General features: G+C 63.3%; 7 protein-coding genes across 18 annotated transcripts in view; 4 read left to right on the top strand and 3 right to left on the bottom strand.

The window, feature by feature from the left end:
- Positions 1 to 4830, top strand: part of ARHGAP39 (Rho GTPase activating protein 39) — a 65630-nt gene extending 60800 nt beyond the window's left edge. For all 4 annotated transcript variants that reach the window (XM_055125849.1, XM_055125848.1, XM_055125847.1 and 1 more), the window contains 5 exons: positions 1005 to 1078; positions 1948 to 2147; positions 2611 to 2702; positions 3045 to 3214; positions 3428 to 4830. In XM_055125849.1, coding sequence (XP_054981824.1) covers positions 1005 to 1078; positions 1948 to 2147; positions 2611 to 2702; positions 3045 to 3214; positions 3428 to 3622 — 731 coding nt within the window. In that variant the 3' untranslated portion in view covers positions 3623 to 4830. The remainder of the gene's footprint in view (positions 1 to 1004; positions 1079 to 1947; positions 2148 to 2610; positions 2703 to 3044; positions 3215 to 3427) is intronic.
- A 239-nt stretch (positions 4831 to 5069) lies between these two features.
- C2H8orf82 (chromosome 2 C8orf82 homolog) lies at positions 5070 to 7290 on the top strand. The gene is made up of 3 exons (XM_055125884.1): positions 5070 to 5502; positions 5832 to 5880; positions 5957 to 7290. The coding sequence occupies exons 1-3, from the start codon at positions 5341 to 5343 to the stop codon at positions 6397 to 6399; spliced, it is 654 nt and encodes a 217-aa protein (XP_054981859.1). The 5' UTR covers positions 5070 to 5340; the 3' UTR covers positions 6400 to 7290.
- Positions 6610 to 11245, top strand: LRRC24 (leucine rich repeat containing 24). The gene is made up of 5 exons (XM_055125871.1): positions 6610 to 6742; positions 8880 to 9059; positions 9172 to 9450; positions 9587 to 9755; positions 10286 to 11245. Exons 2-5 carry the CDS (start codon positions 8892 to 8894, stop codon positions 11161 to 11163), a joined length of 1494 nt encoding a protein of 497 aa, XP_054981846.1. The 5' UTR covers positions 6610 to 6742; positions 8880 to 8891; the 3' UTR covers positions 11164 to 11245.
- A 164-nt stretch (positions 11246 to 11409) lies between these two features.
- Positions 11410 to 13604, bottom strand: LRRC14 (leucine rich repeat containing 14). Its single transcript, XM_055125874.1, has 4 exons — positions 13276 to 13604; positions 12933 to 13101; positions 12517 to 12686; positions 11410 to 12440 (listed from the first exon to the last, which is right to left on the bottom strand). Exons 1-4 carry the CDS (start codon positions 13602 to 13604, stop codon positions 11873 to 11875), a joined length of 1236 nt encoding a protein of 411 aa, XP_054981849.1. The 3' UTR covers positions 11410 to 11872.
- A 1400-nt stretch (positions 13605 to 15004) lies between these two features.
- RECQL4 (RecQ like helicase 4) lies at positions 15005 to 20779 on the top strand. Of its 8 annotated transcripts, XM_055125842.1 has the most exons (22): positions 15005 to 15104; positions 15175 to 15208; positions 15286 to 15383; positions 15570 to 15713; positions 15980 to 16491; positions 16583 to 16682; positions 16758 to 16881; positions 16968 to 17255; positions 17328 to 17420; positions 17495 to 17631; positions 17859 to 17942; positions 18018 to 18185; positions 18262 to 18438; positions 18509 to 18644; positions 18725 to 18987; positions 19056 to 19296; positions 19450 to 19579; positions 19655 to 19824; positions 19900 to 20080; positions 20158 to 20305; positions 20381 to 20489; positions 20595 to 20779. In XM_055125842.1, exons 1-22 carry the CDS (start codon positions 15021 to 15023, stop codon positions 20717 to 20719), a joined length of 3546 nt encoding a protein of 1181 aa, XP_054981817.1. In that variant the 5' UTR covers positions 15005 to 15020; the 3' UTR covers positions 20720 to 20779. The 8 variants fall into 8 exon arrangements, with proteins under 8 accessions (XP_054981817.1, XP_054981815.1, XP_054981816.1 ...); XM_055125840.1 differs by having other exon boundaries at positions 15573 to 15713; positions 16968 to 17420; XM_055125841.1 differs by having other exon boundaries at positions 16971 to 17420.
- A 2-nt stretch (positions 20780 to 20781) lies between these two features.
- MFSD3 (major facilitator superfamily domain containing 3) lies at positions 20782 to 22646 on the bottom strand. Of its 2 annotated transcripts, none has more exons than XM_004618723.2 (5): positions 21826 to 22646; positions 21501 to 21648; positions 21298 to 21422; positions 21111 to 21220; positions 20782 to 21045 (listed from the first exon to the last, which is right to left on the bottom strand). In XM_004618723.2, the coding sequence occupies exons 1-5, from the start codon at positions 22517 to 22519 to the stop codon at positions 20872 to 20874; spliced, it is 1251 nt and encodes a 416-aa protein (XP_004618780.2). In that variant the 5' UTR covers positions 22520 to 22646; the 3' UTR covers positions 20782 to 20871. The 2 variants fall into 2 exon arrangements, with proteins under 2 accessions (XP_004618780.2, XP_054981848.1); XM_055125873.1 differs by having other exon boundaries at positions 21111 to 21217.
- A 1152-nt stretch (positions 22647 to 23798) lies between these two features.
- GPT (glutamic--pyruvic transaminase) lies at positions 23799 to 27362 on the bottom strand. The gene is made up of 12 exons (XM_055125872.1): positions 27310 to 27362; positions 26154 to 26319; positions 25978 to 26067; positions 25799 to 25907; positions 25534 to 25667; positions 25214 to 25457; positions 25037 to 25116; positions 24805 to 24941; positions 24557 to 24731; positions 24303 to 24458; positions 24078 to 24190; positions 23799 to 24008 (listed from the first exon to the last, which is right to left on the bottom strand). Exons 2-12 carry the CDS (start codon positions 26313 to 26315, stop codon positions 23918 to 23920), a joined length of 1491 nt encoding a protein of 496 aa, XP_054981847.1. The 5' UTR covers positions 26316 to 26319; positions 27310 to 27362; the 3' UTR covers positions 23799 to 23917.
- Positions 27363 to 27407: the final 45 nt, after the last annotated feature.

The following is a 27407-nucleotide window of genomic DNA, read 5'->3' as shown; positions in this document are numbered from 1 at the left end:
TCTTCTGTTTGGGCTTTGGGTTTTGGGGCACACTGGGCGGTGCTCTGGGCTTACTGCTGGCTCTTTGCTCAGAAATCACTCTTGGTGGTGCTCAAGGGACCATGTGTTGTGCCAAGGATTGAACAGCAAAGTAAATACCATAACCCCTGTGTGAATGCTCTGCCCCTCCTCTCCTTTTCCCTCTATCTTCTCTCCCCTCCCCTTCTCTTCTTCTCCCCTCTTCCCATCTCTACCCTCCTCTACTCTCCTCCCCCCTCCCCATTCCCTCGGCTCCCCGGCAGACTGGATCCTTGAGTCTGCTCAGGAAGGGCCCGTCATGGACCAGGCCACACATCCAAGTCTGTGCCTGTCCTCTGCCCCTTAAACGCTGGACGCTCTCGGAGTTTATTAGTTTCCTGCTGATACTCTCTCTCCCTGCTCATGTGCCAGCCTGGGCTCTGGTGGCTTTTATGTCACCCTCTTCCTGCTCACACCTTCAACTCTTGGGAGTGCCAGAGACAGCCCTCCACTGGCCATGGTTGCTGGCTGGCAGTTCCCAGTTGCTACATGCGTTTCCTTTACACTGAGGGTCAGCCTTGCTCCCAATCAGGCTGATGCCCACACCATGGGCTCCTGGACAGAGATGGCTTTGGAGAGCTGGACTGCTGCCTTGCGAGCTCACAGTCCCTTCTGCTCAGCCCTGGCCCTTCTGGCCCTTGGTGGAAGCAGCTGTCATCACCCACCAACACCCCCCCCCTCCGCCTGGTCTGCTGGAGAGAGAGCCCTGAGACCCGGATCATTCTTCCTGTTCTGGTCCCTTTCCTAGCCAGCTCAGCTGTAGGTGAGGGAATGGGGGCTGCCCCCTACTTGTGGGTCTCTCTGAAGGACACCGCCCTGCATGGGCCAGTCAGGACTTGAGACTCCTAAAGGAGCTGCCTCCTCTCATCCCTCTTGCTGCTTCTCTTGGAACTGGCTGGTGTGCCCACACACCACCATCAGACCAACCAGTACCCCTTCTTTTCCAGGGGTGGCAATAAGCACATACGCCAAGTACTGCTACCACAAGCTGCAGAAGGCAGCCCTGACCGGGGCTAAGAAGGTAGAGCTGGGCAGGGGGGAGAAGGAGGGGGAGCTGGCCTGGGAGGCACGCGGGGAGGGATCTGAAGGAGACAGGGCCTCTCCAACCCCTAGTCCTTGCAGGGCTCTGCTCTCCTGGAGTCCAACCTGCATGTGGGGTGTGGAAGAGCCAGTGGGCATAGTTGTGGGGAGACCGCCCAGGGCACTGCGGGGTGCAGAGGAGCTGCCTGGTGCTTGCCAAGGGGCCCAATCTTCAGCTGCAGGGTGGACTCCAAAGATCAGCAAGCGCCCTTCTGGCTAGAGCATCTGGTGCCCATCCCACCTGGGCTTCCCCGCCTCAGGGTAGGGCACCCCATAGCCAGAGTTCTGAACAGATTCTCTCCTGTATCTCGTTCCTGGGCAGGCACAGGCTCATTCCCAACAGCCACCTTCCACCTTCTCCCCGATTCCAGGCACTTTCCACCTGGTAGCACCTGCCCACAGACCATTCCTGACCTGCACCTGCTCTCTGAAAAGGGGTAGGCCTCAGCCACCGTGCCACAGAGCTTATGTGCTTGGCCTTTTCCCCTGGGTGTTCCATCTCCCATCTCCTTTCTGCCTTTTCATCCTCCTACATGCCTGAACTTGCAGAGCTACTCTCAAGCTCAGTCACATTCCAGGGCTCTCACCTGGCTCCTCCCGAGGCCTGGACTGCCCAGGACTCCCCACTTTGTCCCATGTAACCAGCAGGTGACGTGAAGCTTCAGGGTACACCTGAGGACTCAGCAACAGGCAGCCAAAGTGAACAGGATCTGGGCAGTTGTGGCACAGATAACATTAAGCGGAAAGCTGGTATGGGAAGGAGAGGCTGCCCTACTGAGCCACACTTAGCACAACTGGGTGTCTTTGCAGGGGCTGAAGAAACCCAACGTGGAGGAGATTCGGCACGCCAAGAATGCGGTGTTTAGCCCCTCCATGTTTGGCAGTGCACTGCAGGAGGTCATGAGCATGCAGAAGGAGCGCTACCCAGACCGCCAGCTGCCCTGGGTGCAGACACGGCTGTCCGAGGAGGTGCTGGCACTCAACGGCGACCAGACAGAAGGCATCTTCAGGTGCTACTGTCATCGGGACTGGGCACGGGGGGCCTCAGCCATTTGTCTGTAGCAGGCAGCAGCAGCTGGTTATCAGGCCCACTGAGCCCACTTTCCTGCCCCAACCCTAGCTGAGAGGTCTGGAGACCCAAGCCCTGTGGCTCACACGGGCAGGGGTGGGGTACCTCGTAACATAGGCCTGCGGCTTTGGCCCTGCAGCCCCATCTCCGTGGGGCACCAGAACAGGAGCCCTGCAAACCTGATGCAGGCTCTGCACTACCCAGTAGTCTGTGCTCCGTGACGGCCTGTCATTGTGGCGGGCGCCCAGAACAGCTGGAGAAACCGAAGCTTGTGGGTTCAGGCTCAGTGGCTCCTCGTGTGGCAGCCAGCAAAGGCCTAGAGTGGATAGTGACACCTCACTGGACTCCTAATCCTGTGCCAACCAGCCCCTCCCTGACATTTGAACACTCACTGTGCTCTGCAGAGTCCCTGGGGACATCGATGAGGTGAATGCCCTGAAGCTGCAGGTGGATCAGTGGAAGGTGCCCACAGGCCTGGAGGACCCCCATGTCCCTGGTAAGCCCAGTCTCCTCCACAGTTGGTTGGGTCTGGCCGAGGCAGTGTGACCCCACAGCTCCCAAGCTGTTTTTCGCTCCTGGAAGAAGTCCTCTACCCCTCTAGCTTCTGGCAAAGCCCACACCCCCAGCCAGAGTCCAGGAGGGACCAGGACCAGGACCAGGACCAGGACCTCAGGTTTTGGCCCTGCAGTCCATCTCCCACGTAGACCCTTGCCACTTTGGACCCCTGCCCACCCACGTACCACCTTCTGCCTGTACTTCTACTTTACTGTCCTTGGCTGCTAGTCCATCTTGGGGTGCCGCGGGCCAGACTGAGCCCCAACCCCTGCCTGTGCCCCAGCGTCGCTGCTGAAGCTGTGGTACCGGGAGCTGGAGGAGCCCCTGATCCCGCACGAGTTCTACGAGCAGTGCATCGCGCACTACGAGAGCCCTGAGGCCGCCGTGGCTGTGGTGCACGCGCTGCCCCGCATCAACCGCCTGGTGCTGTGCTACCTCATCCGCTTCCTTCAGGTGCTCGCCCTGGCCCCGGCCCTGCCCACCTCCCTCCAGTCCCCGCCCGCCCTGCGTCCCGCCTGCTTGCGGTCCCCGCCCACCTCAGTCCCCATCCACTCCGGGTCCCACCTCCCTCCAGTCCCCGCCAGCCCTGGCCCCACCGGCTCGCCCACCTCTGCCTCCTCGCCCTTCGCTCCACCACCGCCCCCGCGGCTGTTGCTCCGCCCACAGGTGTTCGTGCAGCCTGCCAATGTGGCCATCACCAAGATGGACGTCAGCAACCTCGCCATGGTGATGGCACCCAACTGCCTACGCTGCCGATCTGACGACCCGCGGGTCATCTTCGAGAACACGCGCAAGGAGATGTCCTTCTTGCGCGTGCTCATCCAGCACCTGGACACCAGCTTCATGGAGGGCGTGCTATAGCACGCGGAGGCCGAGGGCGGGCGCTGAGCCAGGCGCGGGCAGGGGCACGTGGGGAGGGCAGGGAGGTGCCCGGCCACTGAGGTTGCATGCCAGGCGTGTCCATTCCGCACTGACCCACACTCTCTACCCACGACCCCAGCCCGAGGACACAGGGCAGAGGCCCTGTGGAGAGGGTGCCGCTGGCCCCTACCTAGCGGCCACTTACCATGGGGCCGCCTCACCCACCACTGGTCAGCCCCGAGAAAGTGCCTTGTTTCCTGGAGCCGAGCGACACTGCCCCTCCCGAGTGGCCAAGAGCACAAGCCCTACTCGGGGCGAGCTGCCGCGTCACCGTCTTGGCAGGGCCTGCCTCCTTCGCCCCTCCTGGTCGTGGCCTGGACCCTGCCCGCTGCCCTCTCCTCTGCCGCCTCCTGCCCCGTTCCCCGGGTCTCTGGCCCGAAGCTCCGCTCTCCTGGGCCCTGCAGCTGCTTCTCGTTTGAGTGTGCCCAGTCATGGGACACCAGCTGGCCCAGGGCCCTGGCAGACTTCCCCAAACCAAAGTCCTGTGGGTGGGGGGCAGGGCTGGCCTGGCATTTTTGGGGAAAGGGGGAGAGGGGCGAGAGTATTTTTCGTGTAACTATAAATTCAGCATCTATCTTGCACCCCAACTCGGCCGTGTATAGATATAAATAGACTGAGAGATATAAGAACTAAATTTGCTAATGACATAGTTTTAACCCAAATGCTATTTATCTCTGAGCCATCCTTGCTGGTCCTCTCTAGAAAGCAAATTGCTGTATCATTCCTTTGTTTTCTTCATCCTCTTTTCTGACCAAAAACCCAAACTGGCCCATCCCCAAGCCAAACCTGCAGCAGAGAGAGCCACAGGTGGGGTCAGTGGAGCCCAGACCCCCTTACTGAGGAGGCCGTGGGGGTGGGGGGGTGGAGAGGGGGTGGATGTGAGGCCTCGAGTCAGTCTGTACATTTCCGTTGAGTTACAATTTGTTGTAAACATGATTTCTCCCCAGTTTATATATATATATATTTTTTTTTGAGTTGAGCTTTTATTTATTAAAAACAAAAGAGCCCAGATTTGCGCAGGTCTGGCTGTGCCCTGGGCGCGTCCTTGTCCGGGTACTGGGGCCAGCGCAAGGCAGCTGGGCACTTGACGCATGAACTTGACGTGAGAGGTGACCACATTTGAATAAAGGACAAATGGAGACTGCGAACCATGGTCCCTGCCTGTTCCCTCCGTCTCTTGGTTCCTTGCTGGTCGCAACTGGGCTGCATAGCCCAGGGCCAGCCACTTGCTGTGACACCTGGGGTTCCAGGCCAGAGACCCCAGGTAGGGAAATGGGTGGGGTGGACCAAAGTGAAATGACATGGAATCCACGGTTTGGAGGGGCCCCTTTTACCTCCCACCCCCGCCCCCAAGCACAGCTTCCAGACATGTCGTTGGTTTGATACATCTTTTTATTAGCGCCCAAAGTCGGGCCTAAGTAGGGCTGCAGCTAGGCGGGATGTGAGGCAGGGGACAGGCTAGTTTACTGCAAGTTCCTGAGGGAGTCTTTTTCGCTGCTCCCGGAACCTGAAATCCTCAGCTCTCAAGGGGGAGGGGGCCCTGAACGCGAGAGCGGGCGGCCGGAACCCAACGCCCCAGGCCGCGGCCGCCAGGGGACGCGAGTTCGCGCAGCCCCGACCCCGCGTGACCCGCTAGCAGCTTCCGGCACACACGGAGGATGTGGCCGCTGTGCGGGGCACCTCGGGACCGGGCCCTGGCCCTGGCCCGTTGCCGGGGAGCCCGGGCTCTCAGCAGGGACGGGGGCGTCTCCTACACGCAAGGCCAGAGCCCCGAGCCCCGGACGCGCGAGTATTTCTACTACGTGGATCATCAGGGTCAGGTGGGCAGCGCCGAGCCCAGCGCTGGGCGGGGGGGGGGGCCCGAAAGGGGCGGTGGCCTCCGCGCCCCGCCTTCCCCGCGTGGCCGCGCCCCAGCGCGCCCCCCTCCCCGGACCCCTACCCCTCCCTGCTGCCCCCAGGGGCCCCCCCCCCACTTGTGGAGGGAGAGAAAGCCCCGCAGCCCCAGTGGAGAAGGTAAAGCCGGCCAGGGTTGTGGGTCGGCACGCGAGGAAGCCGGGTAAGGGGGGGAGGGGGGAGCGGAAAGCCCAGATTTCCCGGCTCCGGCTCGCCCGCACTGGGACTCGCGCTCAGGCTGCTCCTCTGTCTGCAGCTTTTCCTGGATGACTCCAAAATGAAGAACTTCACCACCTGTTTCAAAGGTACCTCTGCGCCCTCCTCCCGCCCTCCGGGGACGCAGGGCGGGCGAGGTGTTGAGCCGCGACCATCTCCCCCCAGACCTGCAGTTCCTGGTCACCTTTTTCTCGCGCCTGAGACTCAACCGCAGCGGGCGCTACGAGGCCGCCTTCCCCTTCCTGTCGCTCTGCGGCCGGGAGCGCAACTTCCTGCGCTGTGAGGACCGGCCCGTGGTCTTCACACACCTGCTATCGGTGGGCCCGGGGCCCCCGCGTCTCTCCTACTGCGGCGGCGGCGAGGCCCTGGCCGTGCCCTTCGAGCCCAAGCGCCTGCTGCCCTTGGCCGCCAACGGGCGCCTCTACCACCCGGCGCCGGAGCGCGCGGGCGGCGTGGGCCTGGTGCGCTCGGCGCTGGCCTTCGAGCTGAGCGCCCTCTTCGAGTACGCGCCCGGGGAGCCCGCGCAGCCCTCGCACGTGCGCTGGCAGGGCCGCCGCCTCGCGCTCACCATGGACCTGGCCCCACTGCTCGCGACCCCGACGCCCTGACCCGCGCCCCCCGCGCCGCTGCGCACGCGCCCCGGCCGAGTGCGCGTGCGCGCCGGAGCCCGCGCCCCGCCCCCGCGCCGCTGTCCGAGGTGCTACCGCGGCCCTGGCCGGACGCGGGCGACGAGCGTCGGGGAGGCGGGAACCCGGGCGGGGTCGCGGGCCCGGGCTGAGCCCAGCCTGCGGCCAAGGGCTTCCGAGCTGCCCCGCGCTGACCGCAGCTGGCTTGGCCGCGGGAGGGCTCCGGCGCGCGTGCGCAAGCGGCGCCAGCTCCTCCCCGTGCGGCGCTGCTCGGTGGCGGGGGCCGCAGGGGGCTCGGCGGGGAGCGGCGGCGCGGGAGCGTCAGGTGAGCGGACGCGCGACCAAAGGTCGGCGGGGGCGGGCGGGGACGGCGGGACCACGCCCGCACACGAACCGGCCGCTGGGGACCGATCTGCGCTGTAGTGGGATGCGGGGCACATCGCAGGCGACCGCGCGCCACGGGGATCCCTCCTCTCGCCTGCACATCCCCACACAGCCCCGGACACCCCGGGACTGACAGCAGCCGTCCACTCTCCCCCGCAGTATTAAGGGGAAGCCTCTGGGTTAAAGGATCCGGGAACTGGCCCTCCCCTCCGGCCCGGCCCGGCCCCTCCCCCTGTACATAGACGTGAGTGGCTGTGTCCAGTCCCAAGGAGTATGCCCGCTCCTTCCCCTCCGGAGGGAGAGTCCCTGCCACCAGGCAAAGGAGGGGGGGAGGGGAGGAGAACCCTTGGGCAGTCTCTGTGTGCAGGAACTGGATCCCGGGCCCAGAGCACGTTCCCAGCTTCTGGAGAATCTCACACATCCTGAGACACCTAAGAACTGCTGCTGCCTTGGCCAACGCTATTGCATTAAAACTTTTGCTGCACCTGATTCCTCTCTAGTGATTCTAAGTCGTTAGAGTTTCAGGGGCCAGAGGAATAGCACAGAGGGTAGGGCACTTGCTTTGCATGCGACCAACCCGATTCAATCCTTTGCATCCAATGGTCTCCTGAGCATCGCCTAGAGTGCTTCCTGAGTGTAGAACCAGGAGAAACCACTGAGCATCCGCCAGGTGTCCACCCACCCACCCACTCACCCAAAATTTAAAAAAAAAAAAAAACCTTTTCAGAACAGGACAGAAACACACAGCAAGGCCACAGAATCCCTTTCCAGGTGACTCACCTGCAGAGAGACACTGGAGGGGGGTGCCGAGGATGGCACAGCACACCCTCAACTTCATCATGCCTCCAGGTGGGCTGCCTTCTTGGACAGGTTCCACACCTTTAGAACTGGGCACACTGTCCAGGACTAACCCCAGTGCTTCCATCCATCTAGGATCAGTGTCATGTGTATGAGTCCAACATGCCATCCACTCCTTCACAGTCTCAACCCACTGGACACCACATCTGAAGCCCTTTGGGACCCAAGGCCCCTCTGTAGGGGTCTGACTAGCCCCCCAAATAGAAGACCATTTCCTACCGCATTCTCACCAGTTTCACTAATAAGTTCAGGGAGAAAACAAGCATGACCAGAGCAATAAACAGTGGGCAAGGCACTTGCCTTACACGTGGTCAACCCAGGTTCAATCCCTAATACCATGTAATGGTCCCCTGATCCCTGAATGCAGAGCCAGAATTAAGTCTAGAGCACCACTGGATGTGAGATTTTTTTTAAAAAAGGGTGGGGGGACTCAGCTCTGGGCTTAGAGAGCTTAGGCTAGAGCACGGGTAATGCATATAGGAGAACCTGGCTGTCACCAGCACATAACCCCCTGGGCACTACAAGCCAACCTCTAAGCATTGAGCCAGGAGTACTGCCAGGTGTGACCCAATACTTTCATTCCTAAACCCCAATTCCAGCTAAGCTATTCCAGCAGACGCCTTCAGGGTTTTGATCTCCCTGTGACCCAGGTGGAGGAGGGCGGTTAAAGGCAGCAATGGACAACACTTGCAGCTTGACCTTGTCCTGGAAGCATCAAAAGGAGCATCTGCCCCAGTCTCTGGCTTGTAAGGCCTCGGAGGTCTACACAGAGCAGCCCTGATGAAAGGGATATGCTTGCTGGCATCCTTCCCTTCTAGCCTGTGCCTGGATACCTGGCCCCAGGCCTTACCCCCATGTGTTCTGTGCTCCCAACTCCATAACCTGTCTGGCTGTTCCCTCAGTCCCAGGAGTCACCAGTGGCTGAAAGCATAGCCTTTCCTGGTCCTGGCTCTCTCCCAGCGAACGGAGGAGCAACACTGAAACTTTCGGGTTTTCATATAGGATTTGATATCCTCAATCCCATGAGGCTGTCTTTATAAAGAAAGGAATTAGACGTTTTCTTTGAATGGATCTTTGAGCCATCAGACACCAGACATTCGCTGCCTGCTCGCAGTGTGGGGGCAGGCTTGCCAACCTGTGTTTCAGGAGGTATGTCCCAGGGGAGACCTGGAAGGGGGCAGGCCACTGGGGGATTGCATCGCGTTTCCCCCCCTCCCCAGATCCCATGGGAGATGGCCCCAAGGGCATCTGCCTTCCTGCTGCTGCTCCTGCTGCCACTGCCCAGGTCCCCACCTTGCGCTGTGGGCTGCCCCAACAACTGTCGCTGCTACAGTGCTACTGTGGAGTGTGGTGCCCTGCAGCTGCGTGCTGTCCCATCTGGAATCCCTGCAGGGACACAGGTGGGTCCAGTGTGAGTTGCATTCTTGGGGGGGGGGGGGGAGGCCGGGTTTGCACCATCAGAGGGAGACACTCGCCTGGCACCGCAGTCACCCACCTTCCCTCCTGCTTCAGACACTGTTCCTGCAGGACAACAGCATTGAGCACCTAGAGCCTGGTGTCCTAGCACCGCTCGAAGCCTTGCGCCACCTCTACCTGCACAACAACAGCCTGCGAGCCCTTGAGCCAGGAGCCTTCCAGACGCAGCCCCGCCTCCTGGAGCTGGCGCTCACCGGCAACAGGCTGCAGGGCCTGCGCACAGGCGCCTTTGCCGGCCTGAGCCAACTGCGTATCCTCTACCTGGCTGGGAACCAACTAGTGCAACTGCTGGATTTCACCTTCCTGCACCTGCCGGTGAGAATTGGAACATCAAGGGTAGGGGGCCTCCTGGGCATCCAACAGGGAGAAAAGAATCCCAGCCAGCCTGCCCTGGGAAGGAGGGAGTCTGTTCCCCAGGGCCCTTTCCACTCAACTCCTGTCCCTGCTTTAGCGACTGCAAGAGCTGCACCTGCAGGAAAACAGCATCGAGCTGCTGGAGGACCAGGCACTGAGTGGGCTGTCCTCACTGGCACTGCTGGACCTTAGCAGGAACCAGCTGGGCACCATCAGCCATGAGGCCCTGCAGCCACTGGCCAGCCTGCAGGTCCTACGCCTCACAGGTACCACTAACAGGGTGTAAGGGGGCTCCACCAGGCTTTGGTGGCAGTGGCAAAAGGGCACTGGTGCTCAGGGCCACGGCACTACTGCAGCTGGGTCAGCTAGGAATGGGGCTGAGGCAAGGCAGCTCAAGGACTTAGGAAGACAGAGGATATCTGAATCTGCTGGGCAGAGTGGGGGGGTCTGCACTTTTGGCCACAGGGAGAAGGAGAAGTGGACACTAAGATTATCTCCAGGAGGTAAGACCTCGGATGTGGTCTTACCTAAGGCAAGACCTAAGGTGGCATACGAGAGGATTTAATGCTGCTGGATTCACTCCAGTGAAAGAGCAGCAGCTTTTCCAAGATCCAGTAGAGTGGGGACAGGAAGCAGAAAAGTGAATCAGAGGGAAGTGAATGGGGGGGGTGGGGTCAAGTGAGAGATGCCAGGCCCCCCACTCTGTGAACAAGGGAAGGGACTTCTGCTCTGGCTAGCCAATGCAGCTGCGCGGGCCTGGGCACAGGCAGCAAGCCCACCACCGCTCTGCCCACAGAAAACCCCTGGCGCTGTGACTGCGCCCTGCACTGGCTGGGAGTCTGGATCAAGGCGGGGGGCCAGCGGCTGCTAAGCTCCAGAGACAAGAAGATCGTGTGTGCCGAACCCCCGCGCCTGGCTCTTCAGAGCCTGCTGGAGGTCTCCGGCAGCAGCCTCATCTGCATCCCGCCTTCCGTGCACGTGGAGCCGCTGGAGGTGACAGCCAACCTGGGTGAGGACCTGCGGGTGGCTTGCCAGGCTTCCGGCTACCCACAGCCCCTGGTGACCTGGAGGAAGGTGGCCCAACCTCGCGAGGGGCCACGGCGGGCCCAGGCCCCGCCGGCCGGCCGGTCGCAGAGTCCGCGCGGGCCGGGGGCGCCGGACACCGGGAGCGGCATGCTGTTCCTCACCAACATCACGCTGGCACACGCCGGCAAGTATGAGTGCGAGGCCGCCAACGCCGGCGGTGCGGCCCGCGCGCCCTTCCAGCTCCTGGTCAACGCGTCGCAGGCGCCGCCCGCGCCCGCCGGCCCCGTGCGCCAGGCGCCGCCACGCGAGGTGGGCAACATGGCCTTCCGCGCGCTGGGCCTGGCCACACAGACGGCCGTGGCGGCCGCCATCGCGCTGCTGGCACTCACGGCGCTGCTGCTGGCCGCGGCCATCTGCCGGCGGCGCCGCAGGACCAAGGCGCCGGCGCCGCCGGGCGAGGGCGCGCTCTTCATCAACGACTATTCGGACGGGCCCTGCACTTTCGCGCAGCTCGAGGAGCTCCGCGGCGAGCGCGGCCACGAGATGTTCGTCATCGACCGCTCCAAGCCCCTGTTCGCCGAGGGGGCGGCGGCGGAGGTCGCACAAGGGCCGCCGCCGCCACCGCGGGCCTATGAGATCCATTGCTGAGCGCGGCGCGCGCAGATGACGATGCAGGCGGGTGCGCGCGGATGACGGGACCTGCGCAGGCTCAAGTAAAGGGTGGAAGCTGCGTAGTGTGGGTGAGCCGTGTGTGGGGTTCGGGCGTGCAAGGAGGGCGGGCAGGGCAGAATCCCCTCGGGGGCAGACGCCTCTCCCCACCCCAAACTCAAAGTCAAACTCTGCTGGGGCCAGGGTCTGTTCGTGAAAAGGGGAAGGGCAAATCGCTTAAGGCCATTTAGGACACAAGCGTTAACAACCTATTATTTCCAAACACAGTGCAAGTTGGTCCCAAACGCCCAACACACAGGCAGTGTCCCAGCACACAGGCAGTGTCGTAGATGCCAGGAAGGGAGAACCATAACAAGGAGCTCCTGAGACCTGGGACCCAGCCCTTGTGGAAGCCAGTACCTGTCTCTACACCCACTGCAGGGCTACCCGCCTTCATGCTGGGCCCAGAGAAGCCCTCTCAGTTCACAGCTGAGGCGTGAGGAAGGTTCCACAGAAAGGACGCCAACAGCAGAAGGCCACAAACTGCATCTGAACCAAGCCGGGCGTGCAGGCGGACCTGGGATCCAGTCTTATGGCCAGGGCAGTCAAGAGTCAGGGTAGAACAGCAGGCTCAGGCAACGGGAACAAGGAAATAAACACACCTCCAGGAGGGAGGGCCTCTGGCACACCTGGACCCCAGGACCTGCAGTCAAAGGCTGAAGTAGTCAGCAGCCAGGCGCCCATAGATGTCTGTGGTCCAGAGCACATGGGCGCGGCCAGAGGCCAGCAGTAGCTGATGCAACTCGGTCTCCACACGGGCGAACTTCTCTTCATTGATGGAAGCCTCCAGCAGCACAGAGGCAGGAGGTGGCCAGGGAAGACCCTCATAGCAGTCCACAGGAAAGGGATGCACCACTGTGCGCAGCTCGGCCTGGACTGCAGAGTCCCGCAGAAGCTCCTTGAGCCCCACCATGGACAGCGGGTTCCCATAGAGGCCAAGGTACCGGAGGCTGGTACAGCGCGTCAGCACAGGGAGTGTTGCTAGCAGCTGTGTGTCAGCAAGTTGGCACTCGGTCAACTCGAGATGCAGCAGTGTCCCAGCTGCCACCTGCAGCAGGCCTTGAAAGGGCTCCAGCTGGCTGCCAGACAGGTCATTGCCACTCAAGTCCAATTTCTTAAGGTTGACAGCATGGGGGCTCCGTGCCAGGAAGCGCAGGTCCTCGGGCAGCAGAGCACAAAAGGCCAGCTCTAGGCTCTCCAGGGGACTCTGCAGGGTGCTGCAGGGGACACAGAAGTCAAGCAACAGAGAAGGATCTCATGGAGGGAGGAGGGAGAGCAGTGGGGCCCACTCACCTGAGCAGCTGGTCCAGTCTCCCTGAGAGGAGAGAGGAGCCCATGCTGAGCTCCCGCAGACACGTGAAGCGACCCATCTGGGCTAGGAAGTAGCGGAAGTTGTCCTCACCATCCACAGAGGGCTGCCGTGAATCCCCATGGACATAGTGGAGCCGCAGACTGGCGAGCTGCTGAAAGCGGGCCACATGTGGGATGATGACAGATAAGCCACGCAGGCCCAGATTGTTGAAGCGCAGGTCCACGCGGCGCAGGCAGCCTGCATCCAGAAGCTGCAGCAGGGCGACCGTGTTTCGCATGGGCAGATCCTCGGCCCGCAAGTCCCGGCAGCAGAGCCGCAGCGGACTGTCCATGCTGCTGCGCAGCGCCTCTCACAGGAAGGCATAGGAGGCTCGGTTCACCCGCAGGTCCACACGTACCTCCACAGGCAAGGGGCCCAGCCCAGGCCCCACCATCCCGCCCTGCTGCTGGGCAATGCAGGTGCGGGCCACGGCTGCAGTGCAGTCCCACATGCTCATGGTGCCTGGGTCCTGCTCCACCCCATCATCCAGGAGGCCCGTCATGTCCAGCACCCGCAGTGTGTGCTTCCTGCAAGCATCGTAGTGCAGAGACAGGTCAACCCGCAGAGTCCACACCCACCCACCTCAGGACAAGAGTCACTGACCCAAACTGCACTGTGTCGTAACACTGAACTAAAACCTCTTTTAGGAACCCTCTTAATTTGTTCCCTGCCCAGCCGGAGGCAGCCCTCAGAATTCATACCTGCACAGGGGTTGCATGCCAGCCTCAGTGTCTGGGGTGTGGAGCCGGGCGGTCAGTCCCAGGATCACAGCCTGCATGCTCTCTGTGCTGGGTCTCTCCAGCAATAGCGCCCGGCTGCAGTGGGTACATTCCTGCAGCAGCTGCTGAAAGCTGAGCAACGGGAAGGGCCATATGTGTACCAGCTCCCGAAGCACAACTGTCTTCTTGTCCATGAAGGCCACCTTGAACAGCAGGGGAAAAAGCTCTCTCGGAAGAAGGGGCAGGGCCTCGCAGGCGGCCAGCTGGCACTGGAGCACCTGCCGTGTACTCAGGAACAACAGTGTGTGCATGGTGCTGAACTGAGTGGGCAGACACCTGCAGGGAAGGTACCTTCAGTGGAGGGGCGAGACTATGGACCACCACCCAGCCACAGCATGCACTGATACGGCTCAAGCAGCTACCAGGCACCAGGTAGCTTGGAGGAGTAGAAAGAGCCAGGCCAAACCCCAGCCCCCACACTCCAGCACGGGAGGGTATGTGGAAGTGGGGGTCTCTGCAGGGAAACTGCCTTCAACCAACATTCCAGAGCCCACTGCTTCAATCCCAGCACCTCAGACCCAGGAGACACTGCTGAAAGCCCTTAACCCAGAGTTGCACAGTGCTCTAGAGATGCAATCCAATACCGGAGAGGCAGTATACTCCCAGAGAGGGCTAGGTGTTCCTCGCTGCTTCCTCACCCACCCTGTGTTCAGCAAGGCAGGGAGGCAGAAGGGCAAGGTGAGTGGGGCTCTTGACCCAGCCCTAATTACTGCATCTGGAGGTGCCCACTTCCTACCTACACATTTCCCCTGAGCCCCCACACCCACGCTCCAGCCGTGTTGAGAGGTCAAGCGTCCAATCCAGGCTGGTCATCACATAGCTGAGCGGAGGCAAGCACCGTGTAGAGCGCCAACCTGCCACAGACACGCTGCGGACGCACCTGGCCGTAGGCGCCCCTGCCCAAGTAACGGTACTCCAGGCCCTCGCCACCAACGCGGTCTCCCCTGCACACCTTGAGCACAGGCAGGCCAGGGAGCCCGGCTCGAGCTCGAGCCCGGGCGCGGAGCGGGGACAGGGGGCGGCTCGACCAAGCCCGCCGTCCTCCCACGCCCACCGCGGGTCGCTCCACCCGTGACCAAATCTCGCGAGCGCAGTTCACACGTCGCCGCGACAGGCCAAGGCAGACAGCACCTGCCGCGAGAGGAAACGGGGGTCGGCCAGGCCGCTCCCCGCGGGGCCCCGCGGCCCCCCGCCCTGCCCTGCCCTGCCCTGCCCAGGGCCCGGGTCCGCGGGATGCGCTCGATCCCACTTCCCGGGCGGGTCGGAGTGTGGAGCCCGAGACCTCTCGGTCCCCGCCCTCGGCCGGCCGCCGCCCGCGGCTGCGCAGGCCGAGCTCTCGCGCCCGCCTCGTGCGGCGGCGGCGCCGGGGCCCCAACCCAGCCGCGGACCGGCTCACCAGGCCCGCTACTGCCGCCTCCGCCGCCGGCCCCGCCTCGCAGCCCGCTTCGCTCCCCACCAGCGCCGTCGCGCGCCGAGATGACGTGCCACCGCCCACGGGCTGCTCCCCGACGCCCCCGGATTGGTTGACCCGCCGCGCCGCCCGACCCCGGCACCGCCGCGCGCCCTAGTTGGCTGGCCAGCCCGCGCCGCCCGCCCCCGGCCCCACCGCGCGCCCTAATTGGCTAGCGGCGGCAGCGCCCGGCCGGCGGGAGGTTCGCGAGCGCGCCATGGAGAAAATCCTGGATGTGCGGGAGCAGCTGCTGAGCTGGGAGCGCGCGTTCCTGCAGCTACACGGACGGCGGCCGGGCCAGGTGAGGGGTGGGACGGGCCTGGTGTGCGGGCGGTCGGGGCTAGTCAGGGCTGACACGGCTCGCTTCACAGGAAGACGTGGACGCGGCGCCCGAGGAGACCCGAGGTGAGCGCTGGCGCGGGTCAGGGGACAGGGAAGGACGCGGGGCCCCGACTTACCTCCGGACTCTCGGCCGCCGCCAGCGCTCTACCGAGAATACCGCTCCCTGAAGAAGACCTCGCGCCATGCCGGCGGCGTCGGACCCCACGACCCCCAGCAGCCGCTTCAGGCCCCGACAGAGGTAGCGGCCCCCAGCTCGCCGCCCGCTTACTTTGTGGCCGGGTCAGACCAGAGGAACAGATCCCGTGGGCACAGAGCATAGGGTAGAGGAGGGTCCCCTTCCAGATCTCCAGGGGGCTGGCACGGGGCCGAAGGCACCTCTGCCTCAGCAGTCCACCCTTCCCCTGGCTGGATCTCTCTCTTCTAGCAGGTGTCTGAGCCCAGCTCTTGGGGGTCCCACCTGAATAGGGCTGCAACCCAGAGGCTCCATCGCACTCCAGGATCCAGATCTCATGGGTTACCACTGGACTATGGGAAAAGGCTTAAGGCCAATTTCCAGGCAGCCCTTCAGGTAAGAGGGGGAGGACGAGCAGCAGAGCCTTCAGCCTTGTTTAGAGCTGCCTTCTCCCCCACCGGAGCTCCAACCACCGCTGCCAGGCTCTGCACACTCCTTTCTCTCCAGGTCTGGCAGTGCCTGCAGAAGGGTCAGTCCATCCTCTCTCTGTTGGCGCCTCCTCATTCTCACCTGGCTCACCTTGGGGGAGGAAGTGGTGGGTTTTGAGGTCCGTAACAATCTGGGGCTGAGTTGTGCTTCTTGATCTCACCTCCCCCTGTCAGGCAAGGCCAGCCGTGGGCCACCAGTCCCTGTCTCCACCAGGAACCTCATCCAAGTTGCCCTCCCCAGAACCACCACACACAGAGGCTGCTGGTGTCCTCCGGGGACCCCTGCAGTCATCCAGACCCCAGCCGAAGCCAGTTCGGCCACAGCAGCTGCGGGCGTCCCTGAGCCTGAGGCTGGGCTCCCTGGACCCTGACTGGCTGCAGCGGTGTGACAGGGAATCCCAGATTGACCCAGGCACCGTGACATCCCAGCCTTCAATCTCAGCTCCCCACACTGGCCCTGAAATGCCTACACTGACAGTGGAGGCTCCAGCCTTGCAGACAGTGACCTCTCAATCCTGCACAAGTGAAGACAAGAAGAGGAGACAAAGCAGGAACCCTACAGGCGCTCAGGAAGACCAGGGCGCGGTGGGGTTCCCAACTCACTCTGCTGGGCCTGCACTGGTAGATGAAGCCAGCCCTGGGGTGCCCACACATGCCCTAGCCCTTCCTGCACACACAGTTCCCAGGTGCCACAGCTGTTACCTCCCAGGAGGACCCCTTAAGACGAGCCTGGGTGAACAGTACCTTGGGCAAGGCTCACCTATGTATCCCTTCTAGGCCCACAAGGCACAATCGGGGCAATTACGTGCGGCTAAACTTGAAACATAAGCACTACATGCGGGGCCCAGCCCTGCGTGGCAGATTCCTCCGCCGGCAGGTAAGATGGGCAGCGAGTGTTCTCCTGACCCCTACTGCCTCCTCTGCCACCTGACTTGTCTGTGGGGTCTTCCAGGTGTGGAAGCAGAAGTGGCAAAAGAAAGAGGGTCTTGACAGGGTTCGGCGCAGGCCCATGAGCCAGGACTCCTGCTTTAAGTGTGGACAGCTTGGCCACTGGGGATCTGAGTGTCCCCAGCACGGTGGGTTTGGCCTTCACCTGGGCCGGGGTGTGGGCCAGGCTGCTGTGCTGCTCCCCTCTGATCTCCTGGTTCCCTCTCTGACCCAGAAGCAACCTCGGCCTCCCGAGAGGGTGGCGAGGCCAAGTCGCAGACACTGGCCGTGATGGAGACGGTCGCCCCTCACATAGGCCCTGTCTCCTGCCCTGGTGAGCCAGGTGGGAGGGAGAAGGGAGCGAGCAGCTCCCAACTGGAGCTTCCACCCACTCTCCTACCTGAAGATGTAGAAACCAGCAACCTTCAGTGTCCAGGGTCCCCACAGAGGCACCTCCCTGAAGCACCCTGCCCATCTCCCATGCTACCACTCTACCAGCCAGCACCCTCGGGGGAGATGCCAGGTGAGCCAACCCCACAGCCAGGAGCCTGCACAGGAGTTGCTGGGAGCCACGCTGATTACTATGTATCCACAGAGACACCAGCTGAGGTCTTCCAGGCTCTACACCATCTGGGACACCAGGCTTTCCGCCCAGGGCAGGAGCAAGCCATCATGCGAATTCTGTGTGGTGAGGATAACAGCATGGCCCATTGAGGCTGGGCCACAGACTAGCCCTGCTGACCCTCTCCCCTCCACCCCCAGGCATGTCCACACTGCTGGTGCTGCCCACGGGTGCCGGCAAGTCCCTATGCTACCAGCTTCCTGCACTGCTGTACTTTCAACGCAGCCCCTGCCTCACACTGGTTGTCTCGCCCCTCCTTTCGCTCATGGATGACCAGGTGTGTGGATTGGATTAGGCACTGATCCCTACCCAGGCTGGGCAGAGTGCGGGAAGCCAGAGGCCCACCCCAGGATGGCCTACCTCTCCCCACTCCCCCAACCCCACACGTGCTCCGAAGAGTCCCCTGGGTCTGTGCAGACAACAGCAGCTTCCCTAGACCATTTGGGCCTGGGGGATGGGCCAAAGTGTGGGGTCCTGTCCTCGACGGTGTCCCTCAACCCATAGGTATCTGGCCTGCCCCCAGGCCTGAAGGCTGCCTGCATCCACTCCGGCATGACCAGGAAACAGCGGGAGTCTGTACTGAAGAAGGTGAGTGAACTGCAGACCAGCAGGCTGGGTGCCAGGGGGTTGCTCCATCTGGACCTCCTGACCTCGTGCCCACAGGCCCAGGCAGCCCAGCTGCATGTGCTGATGCTGTCACCCGAGGCACTGGTTGGGGGCCTGGCCTGCCTCACCCAGCTGCCTGCGGTGGCGTTTGCCTGCCTGGACGAAGTCCATTGCCTCTCGCAGTGGTCCCACAATTTCCGGCCCTGCTACTTGCGTGTCTGCAAGGTGAGATTTGTCCTTTGTGGGTCCAAGCGGGCAGGGTGGGGAGAGACAAGGCTGAGCATCCTCCCACCCTCCACAGGTGCTTCGGGAGCAGGTGGGCGTGCACACCTTCCTGGGTCTCACGGCCACAGCCACACGCAGCACCACCCTTGATGTGGCCCAACACCTGGGTGTAGCCGGTGGCCTGGCCCAGGGGCCCACCGCCATCCCCAGCAACCTGCAGCTGTCCGTGTCCATGGACAGAGACCCAGATCAGGTAGGGCACTGCCCGGAACCCTGGACTCCTATTAGCCCTACTGGCCCATGCTGACCCCTGTCCCTTGCAGGCCCTGGTGACACTGCTACAAAGTGACCGTTTCCGTGCCCTGGACTCTGTCATTGTCTACTGCAACAGGCGTGAGGACACAGAGCGGGTAGCTGCACTGCTCCGCACCTGTCTGCATGGGGCCCGGAGGCCTGGAGGTGAGGCCAAGGCTCAAAGCAGGCCCCCATGGACTGCCCGGCACAGGCCAGGCCCCCCCCCATCTGCCTCTTCCCTGCAGGCCAAGCCCCAGAGACCATAGCAGAAGCCTACCACGCAGGCATGAGCAGTCGTGAGCGGCGGCGGGTACAACAGGCCTTCATGGGGGGCCAACTGCTGGTGGTGGTGGCCACAGTGGCCTTCGGGATGGGCCTGGACCGGCCGGACGTGCGGGCTGTCCTGCACCTGGGACTGCCCTCAAGCTTGGAGAGCTATGTGCAGGCTGTGGGCCGAGCTGGGCGCGACGGGCAGCCAGCCCAGTGTCACCTGTTCCTGCAGCCTCAGGTGGGTGTGGCCCCAGCCCTGCCCAGCCAGGTCCAAACCCCTTCACACCTTCCCACTCGATGATGCAGGGCGAGGACCTACGGGAGCTTCGCAGGCACGTGCATGCCCAGGCCACCGACTTCCTGGCAGTGAAAAGATTGGTGCAGAGCATCTTCCCACCCTGCCGCTGCCTCCAGCAAATCACACCAGGGCCTGGGTCCCTGCAGAAGGTGGAGCAAGCCGGCAAGTCACATGCAGCTCGGTGCCCAGGCCACCTGCGGGCCCTCCCGGTGCAGCCGATGGTGCAGGCCCTGGACATGCCTGAGGAGGGTGAGTCCAGACATGGACCTGAGGGCAGTACCCCCATGGTCCCGTCCCAAGCCCTGTTCTGTTTCAACCACTAAGACCCTACCTCAAGCCCCTGCCTCGCGTCCCTGTCCTTGGCCTATCCCATACCCCTGACCCTGCCCTCCCCTCCCCCAGCCATCGAGACCCTGCTCAGCTACCTTGAGCTGCACCCCCAGCACTGGCTGGAGCTGCAGGCGTCCACCTACTCCCACTGCCACCTGCACTTTCCCGGGGGCCCCGCCCAGCTGCAGGCCCTGGCTCGCAGGTAAGCGGCTGTCCTCTGCAGGGCACAGGGACAGAGGACCAGGGCTGCTGCTGACCACCCCGCCCGCTCTCACAGGTGCCTGGCCTTAGCCGCCTGTGTGGCCCGGCAGACGCCCAAGAGCACACCTGGGGGTGGTGTGTCTTTGGACTTTGACGTGGTGGCGCTAGCAGACTCCATGGGCTGGGAGCTACGCCTGGTGCGGCGGGAGCTTCAGCAGCTGCAGTGGGACCCTGAGCTGGGGACAGGTGTGCCTCCCCACCCCAGACAGGACGAGCCAGCCCTGCCTCCTCGCCCGCTGTGCCTGACACGCTCTTTGGCAGGGGCGTCCCAGGGCACTGGGGTGCTGGTGGAGTTCAGGCAGCTGGCCTTCTGCCTGCGTAGTCGGGGGGACCTGAGCCCTGAGGAGACAGACGACATCTGCAGCTTCCTGTGTGGCCGCGTGCAGGCACGGGAGCAGGAGGCTTTATCTCGACTGCGTCGCACCTTCCAGACCTTCCACAGGTGTGGGACAGGGAGGGCTTGGCAGGAGCGGGCTGCCCCTGGCGGCTGCCAGGCTGAGCCCCCTCCCTGCACTGCAGCGTGGCCTTTCCCAGCTGTGGGCCGTGCATGGAGCAGCCCGACCAGGAACGCAGCAGCAGACTCAAGGCCCTGCTCAGCTGCTACTTCGAGGAAGAGGTGCCGGGGGTTTCAGAAGAGGAGCAGGGCCCAGAGCCAGGGCAGGTTCTGGTGCGTCCACCCCCGTGGGGCCCTGCCACACCTCAGGCATGGAAGGGGCAGCTGTTAATGTCTGCCCACTTGCAGCTTGGAGATTGGGAGGACCAGGTCTGCCGGGACATCCGCCACCTCCTGTCCTCATGGCCGGAGCAGCAGTTCTCTGGCAGGGCAGTGGCCCGAATCTTGCATGGCATTGGTGAGCCCTTCCCCCCATCCCCCCCGTGGTGTCTCGGCTCTGACTCGGGCAGGCGGGAACAACCCCAGCCACCATCTCCTCAAGCTGCTTCTCCTGCCCCTCCAGGAAGCCCTTGCTACCCAGCCCAGGTGTACGGACAGGACCGGCGCTTCTGGAGAAAATACCTACACCTCAACTTCCACGTCCTGATGCAGCTGGCTACCAAGGAAGTGCTGGCATGGGGCCGCTGAGCACCAGGAGTGGGATGCAAGGAGGGACCATAGTGTGTAATAAAAGCTGCTGCAAGTCGCCGTCAGGAGTCTTGCTGAGGCCATCACCAGGCTGAGGACAGCAGGCACTGGTGGGCCCAGCTTTATTGACCAGGCCAGCTGCTCAGCTCGGGTCAGGCCAGGGTGGAGGGCACCAGGCCCAGGAACAGAAGGGGCACAACCGTAAGGGCGAGGAAGGATGAGAAGCAGAGCTGCAGGCCCAGCCAGTCAACCAGGGCTCCGGCCAGCATGCCCAGCAACAGCTTCCCCAGGAGCTCCAGGGTGGCCAGGAGGCTGTAGTGTGTGGCCTAGGGGAAGAGTCAGGTCAGGGCCTGCATTGGAGCCTGCCCACAGCCCCCACAGCCCCACTCACCTGCAGGGCACTGGGTGCCCGCTGGCTGCAGCGCATCATCAGGGTGAAGGCAACAGTGGTGGCCAGGCCCCCCAGGAAGTGCTGCAGACACAGGCTCAGCAAGGCTGCTTCTGGGAGGACGGAGGTTAGCAGGGCATAAGGTCTAGGCCCCCAGACCCACGCCCCTGCCCAGCAGTAAGCCCCTCACCTCTGGGCACTGTGCCAGGGTTCAGATTGACCCCTGGTGTGTCCAGGTGGAAGAGCAGGGCGGTCTGGCAGGCCAGGCCTCCAAGGCGGGCTCTCAGTACCGACTTCAGCAGGGACAGCGGCTGCCTAGAGAGAGGAGGTGCTGGGGTCTGGGGGCATGGGGCAGGGAGCAAGGATGGGGGTGGGGCAGGTGGAAATGCTCACCAGTGCCTGGCAAGCAAGGCACCTCCCAAGGATGAGCCCATGATGGAGCAAGCCATGGCACCCACTCCATTCCACAGTCCCAGCTCAGGGGCAGAGAGGCCACGATCCAGCAGGAGCAGCGGGAACAGGCTGCTGGCACCCTGCTCACCTGCAGAGAGCGAAGAAGCATGAGCAGTCACTGCCTGCCCTGGACCTGCTCCCTGGGTATTGCTGGGCAAGGTCCAGAGTGGGGCTGGCCTCTGTCAGGTCAGCCCCAGGAGTGCAGTGCCAGGGAATGCCAGCTTCTTGGGCCCCTACCCGGTGCCCAGCTCCAGGCCACACTCACCCAGCTTGTATGTTAGCACAAAGCCTGCCATCCACAGGGTCCCAGGCACACCCAGCACCTCCTGCAGGCTGCGCAGGCGGCACAGGGGCCGGTCCTTGGGCTGCAGCGTGGCCAGTGTTTGCAGGGCTGGGGCAGCCCAGGCTAGAGCAGCAGCCAGCCAGTATATGACAGCGAGGAACAGAAAGAGCAGTGGCCAGGAGAGAGTGGGCACCAGGGCTAGCAGGCTGCCCCCTGCCAGCACTGAGCCCAGTTTGTACGCCACCACCTGCACCGTGTTGCCCGGCCCCAATTCTGCGGGTTCCAGGAGTTGCACAGCCAGCGTGTCCAGAGCCACGTCCTGCACTGCAGCACCCAGGTTCAGCAGCAGCAGCAGCAGGCCGGCCAGCGCGGCCCACAGCCCTGTGGGTCCTGCTTCAGCAGGGGGCAGGGCGGCCAACAGCCCACACACCAGGCCCAGGGCAGCTGTACTGAAGGACAGCCAGTCCCTCGGTGTGCCCCGGGTGTCCACCAGTGGCGCCCACACCAGCTTGAACAGCCACGGTGCATACAGCACTTTGGCCAGCCCCACGCGTGTCAGGGAGAGGCCGCGGGCCCGCAGCAGCACGGGCAGGAGGCCGGACTGCAGCCCATAAGGCAGGCCCTGCACCAGGTACAGGCCGGCCAGCAGCAGCAGCTTCCCGTGCGCGGCCGTCATGGGGCTGCAGGCCCCTCTCCGTGAGGCAGTGAGGATCCTGTTGGGGTCCGGCCAGGTCAGGGGTCACACATGGCGCGGGGTCCTGGCGTTAGCGCCGCGAGGAGGCGGGCCGGGCATAGAGTGCGCAGCCCAGCGGGCCAGAGCGTCGGTCAGCCCCCTCGGGCGCCCCCGCTGGCCGGTCCGGGTGCTGCAGCGCCGCCGGCGGACGCGGACCCCCCTGCACGCACGCGCCTAGCACTGGAGCTGAGCCCGCTCCCTACGCCCAAGTGTGCGGAGGATGCTGAGAGAAATGCCTCCCGTGCCCGGTGACCAGACCAGTCTGACAGCCCAGGCAGGACAGAGAGCCCGTCTGAGAGGAGAGCACGGAATGACAGGGTCTCCTGAAGGGTGTCTGCTGCCCAGGTTATGGATCAAGGTGAGGATGGCTGGCCCTGAAGGAGCCCTGGAGCCTACATGCTCCTGCTGCTGCAGAGGCCACTGGATAGATTTCCTGTCACTGCTCATGCTTTGGGGCCCGGTTTCTTCACCTGTACAGTGTCTGCATCAGGGCCCCAGGAAGTGACCCCAGCAATGTCTGGTGCACATGCCACAACCCAGGACATAGGGCTGCCCACCCACTCAACTGGATGCCTGGCGCTTCCTCCTCGGGTTCTTCCCTTCGATCCCAGGAATTGCCTCCTCATTAGGGCCTCTCCCACACACAGTCCAGCACCATGGCTGCCAGGGGGCCAGTCCTTCCTCCCCTTCTCACTCAGCACAGCTGCTCCTGCAACAGTCCTGGGTGGGCACTATCTGCCCAGTTACCAGGAGAGCAGGACCTTCTCCTTGAGCCCTAAGAGTCTCCCTGTGTCCACTCCATCCTCTGGCTCAACACAGGACAAGGACAGAGGACAAACCTGTCTTCTCCTATGGCAGAGGACAGACCTTCTCACCCAGTGCCTCCACCCCTGTGTCTATTAAGCCCCATCCCCTAAGGTTCTGGAGTGTCCTTGAAGTGCTGGTGGTGTAGAGCCCTCTCCCACAGTCCCCCTGTGTCCCTCACAGCCAGCCACTCTACACAATCCCACGTCTCACACCTCACACAGGCTCAGTCATAGACAGGACCTCACAATCACACACACCAATCTTCCCAGCATGGGTCTTATCAGGTATGCAGGAGGCTGTGCCCAAACGCCAGGCAGCACAATGGGGACCCTTCCTGGCCACTCCTCCGCTCAGGACTGGGGGCTACAGAAGGTAATGTGGCAAGCAGTGGGCACAAGGAGTGAACAGTCCCCTGGAGGTCGTCACAGCTTTATTGGCACCTCAAGAGGTGGGGCGCAGTTCTGCGCAAGTCCGAGGGCTCAGAGATGCCCCCGGCCCTGGTCAGTCCAGGGTCCAGCAGTCATGGGGGCCGGCTCAGGAGTACTCTCTGGTGAACTTAGCGTGGAACTGGCTCAGCTTCTCTAGCAGGGGCCGCAGTTTCTCCATGGGGGGCAGAATGGTCATCCTAGGACGGGGCCGAGAGGTAAGCGCTGGTCAGGGGGGGCTGCAGGAGGGGCTCAGGGGCGGGACTCACCGGAAGTGGTAGGTGCCTTCTCGCTGCCCGAAGCCGCTGCCCGGCACCACGCAGATGCCAGTCTCCTCCAGCAAGCGCATGCAGAAGAACATGTCTGGGGCCAGGTCCAGCTCCTGGGCAGCAGAGCTGTCAGGGTCGGGCCCCGCCCCCGCGCAGGCCCCGCCTCACCCCGCTCAGGCCCCGCCCCACCCCCCATCCCCACGGGCCCTGCCCCCGCCTGCCAACCTTAGCTCGCTGCACGGCGCGTGGGGGCAGCTCCACGCGCGGGAACGAGTACATGGCGCCCTGCACCGGGTTGCAGCTGATGCCAGGAGCCTCATTAAAGACCTGCTCGGTGAGCTTGGCCTTGGCCGCCAGCTCGGCCAGGACGGCCTGCCTCTCCTGTGGTCACGCAAGGAAGGCCTCGTCAGGCCATAGCTGGGTGACCGTCTCCCCTACCCCTCTCGTGACCTCGTAACCCTACCCCACCCCCAGCTTACCTCCTGGTACTGCGGGAAGGAGGGATCGGAGGGCGCGGGCGGACTGACCACCATGTCCAGCACAGCCTGGCCCGGCACGGGCGGGCACAGCCGCACACTCATCAGCTTCAGCATTTGCTGCTGGACCGCGGGGTCCATGTTGACCACCTCCACGTAGCCACCGCGGAACCCGCACCTGCGAGGCGAGCGGCATGTCCAGCCAGTCCGGTGCAGCCCGCGCCCCCGCCCGCCCTTCCACCCACACTCACTCGCCCATGTAGCCCTTGGAGATAGAATGGAAGGAGGCGAGTTCTTGCTGCGTCGCATAGGGCGGCCCCATCTCCATGAGCACCTTTTTGAAGGAGTGGAACTGCGAGCCTTCGGCATACACGTTGTCCTGGTACACCTGGACGGACAATGCTCGTCATGAAGTGGGGATGCAGGCCTCCCCCGAGGCTCCCTGTGCCCTCCCCCACGGTTCCCTGTGCCCTCCCCCCAAACCTCGTCGGCCAGCAGGAAGAGCCGCTCCTCGAAGGCAAAACGGATCACAGCCTCAATGCACTCGCGGGTCTGCACCTGCCCTGCATGCAGGGGACATGGCAGGTGCGGGTCAGCCGGGGCAGTGTGGGGGACTTGGGACCCCAGGCTGGGCGGAGGACAGGGCAGGTACAGGCGCACCGGTGGGGTTGCCAGGGTTGATGATGCAGAGCGCCCGCGGGTTGCAGTGCTCCTGCGCCTGGTGCAGCGCCCGGCGCAGCTCGGACACATCAAGGGCCCACGAGCGCTCCTCGTCCAGGTAGTAGTCCACCTGAACCGCATTGAACTCGGCCAGCGCCGCTGAGTAGAGCGGGTACTGCGGAATAGGGATCAGCACGCCTGTGCGCTGGCGTCCCTCGCCCGTCACCAGCAACTTCAGCACTGTCTGCAGGGATAGGGGAGGGGTGCAGGGTTGGTGGCGGGCTAGGAACCACGGGGACCACCAGCTGCCCACAGCATACCATGATAGCATCGCTGGCCCCTGTGGACAGGAAGATGTTGCTGGGATCCGCAGGGATGCCTCCATCACGCCTCTCGATGTACCGTGCTACATCCTCCCGGATCATCCCGATGCCAGAACTGACGCTATACGCACCTGGGCGTGGAGGCGAGGGGAGTGTTCGAGGACAGTAAGGGTCTCTCATGGCCTCCCAGGACTCCCACTGCTTCCTTCCCTCCCTGCTTCACCTCTGTGGCTGGGGCAGTTCCCTGTATCAGACCTCTTACCCAGGCTGTGGCCCTTGCAAGCCTGCAAGATGTGCTTTGCCCGTCTTTTGGTGTCCTCAGGAAAGTCGGGGCTATTGAGGAGATCGGGGTGGACACAGAGGGCCAGCACCTGGGAGGAACAAGTACTGAAACCCTAGCACTGGCTAGCAGAGAAGTAGCTGGGATGGGCTTGGCCTCACCTGACGCAGGAAGGTGATGGGTCTCTGCCCCATGGCGTGTGCATCTCCCACATTGGCGTGGATGACCTCCGTGAAGGGCTTCTTCACACCCTGGGGGAGCCTGAGAGTGAGCCTCAACACTGCCTCAGGCTATGATCCTAGGCACCGGTTTGTCGCCTCAAGGCCCAGGGCCTTACCTGGTGCAGCTCCTGCTCCAGCTCCTGGGCGCGCAGCACGATGGGGCCGCGCACAGCATACTCCAGCCTCCGGACACAGGGGTTCATGGTCTCCAGTGTCAGCACCTTCTCTTTCAGCCCATTCATTGTGGCCTGACTGTGGCCCCCGGCTCTCAAGGCCATGACCCTGGTCAGACCAGGCAGGAAGGAGGCTCAGGGGCTAGGTGCAGGCTGAGACCAGGGCCAAAGAAGGGGCCACAGGTGAGAGAGGCCACCCCGCACCCTGCAGCCACAGGCACTGACAGAGAGGGCAGGAGCCAGGAGCTGAAGCCAGCGCCCCGCCCTGCAGTCTGGGCACAGCCCTGGCAAGTGGGTGAGGAGAAAGGCAGGGCCAGGGGTGAGGCCCAGTGCCTGCCCAGTGCTCTCATGCAGGCAAGAAACCCACAGTGGGGCAGGGAGTTGAGAGGGGCACACAAGGGAAGGCCAGTGGCTGAGATTGGGGTGGTGGGCACCCAGGCAGTAGGCTGAGCTGGGCAGGACGATGCACAGGAAGCAGGGAGCCAGACCTGCAGGTCGACCCAAGCACAGCACTACCCAGACCTAGTCCTCTTGGGTCCCCTGTCTTTTTCCTTTGGGTGGGGGGCACATCTAGCAGTGCTCAGGGATGACTCCTGGTGGGCTCGGGATTGAACCCAGGCTGATTGGGTGTAAGACAAGCCCCCTAACCACTGTGCTACCTCTCTGGCCCCTGGGTCCATCTTTGCCTGGGCCAGCAGACCTGTCTCCCAGACCTCAGGAATTTTGGGGAAGGAAGACCTCAGACACTGGGCTCCATCTGGCCCCTCTTGGGCTGTGGGCCTTGGCCTGGAGGCTGCATGAACCTTCAGTTGGACCTTGGTCAGCAAAGCTCTGCAAGACCTGAGGCAGAGTCTGGGTGGAGGTTGTTGGGGGAGGGGGCTGGAACTTAGGCAGGGTGGCTGGGGGTGTGGCCTGAGCTGTCTTCCCTGTGGCTCCTGATTGGTGGGAGAAAGGGCAGCTAGGCGGCTCCTGATAGGCCCCCAGGGCCCCACCTCCACAGCCCCTAGGAAGACTGCCCCTCCCCCACCGGGCTTGCTGCTGGACAGATAAGGCCTGTTCCTCTGCTGCTGGCCTGGAGTGGGGCTGGCTCAGCTCTCACCTTGCTCCTCTTGGATAACAGTCCACCGCAGGTCACCTCAGTCACCCTGCGCAGGCCTGCTCCTCCTCTGCCACCCAGGCCTGAGCACAGATTAATAT

The sequence above is a fragment of the Sorex araneus genome, chromosome 2, assembly GCF_027595985.1.
Source record: "Sorex araneus isolate mSorAra2 chromosome 2, mSorAra2.pri, whole genome shotgun sequence".
Classification (NCBI taxonomy): Eukaryota; Metazoa; Chordata; class Mammalia; order Eulipotyphla; family Soricidae; genus Sorex; species Sorex araneus.
Note: the sequence above shows the minus strand (reverse complement) of the source record. Positions and strands in the feature narration are given on the sequence as shown.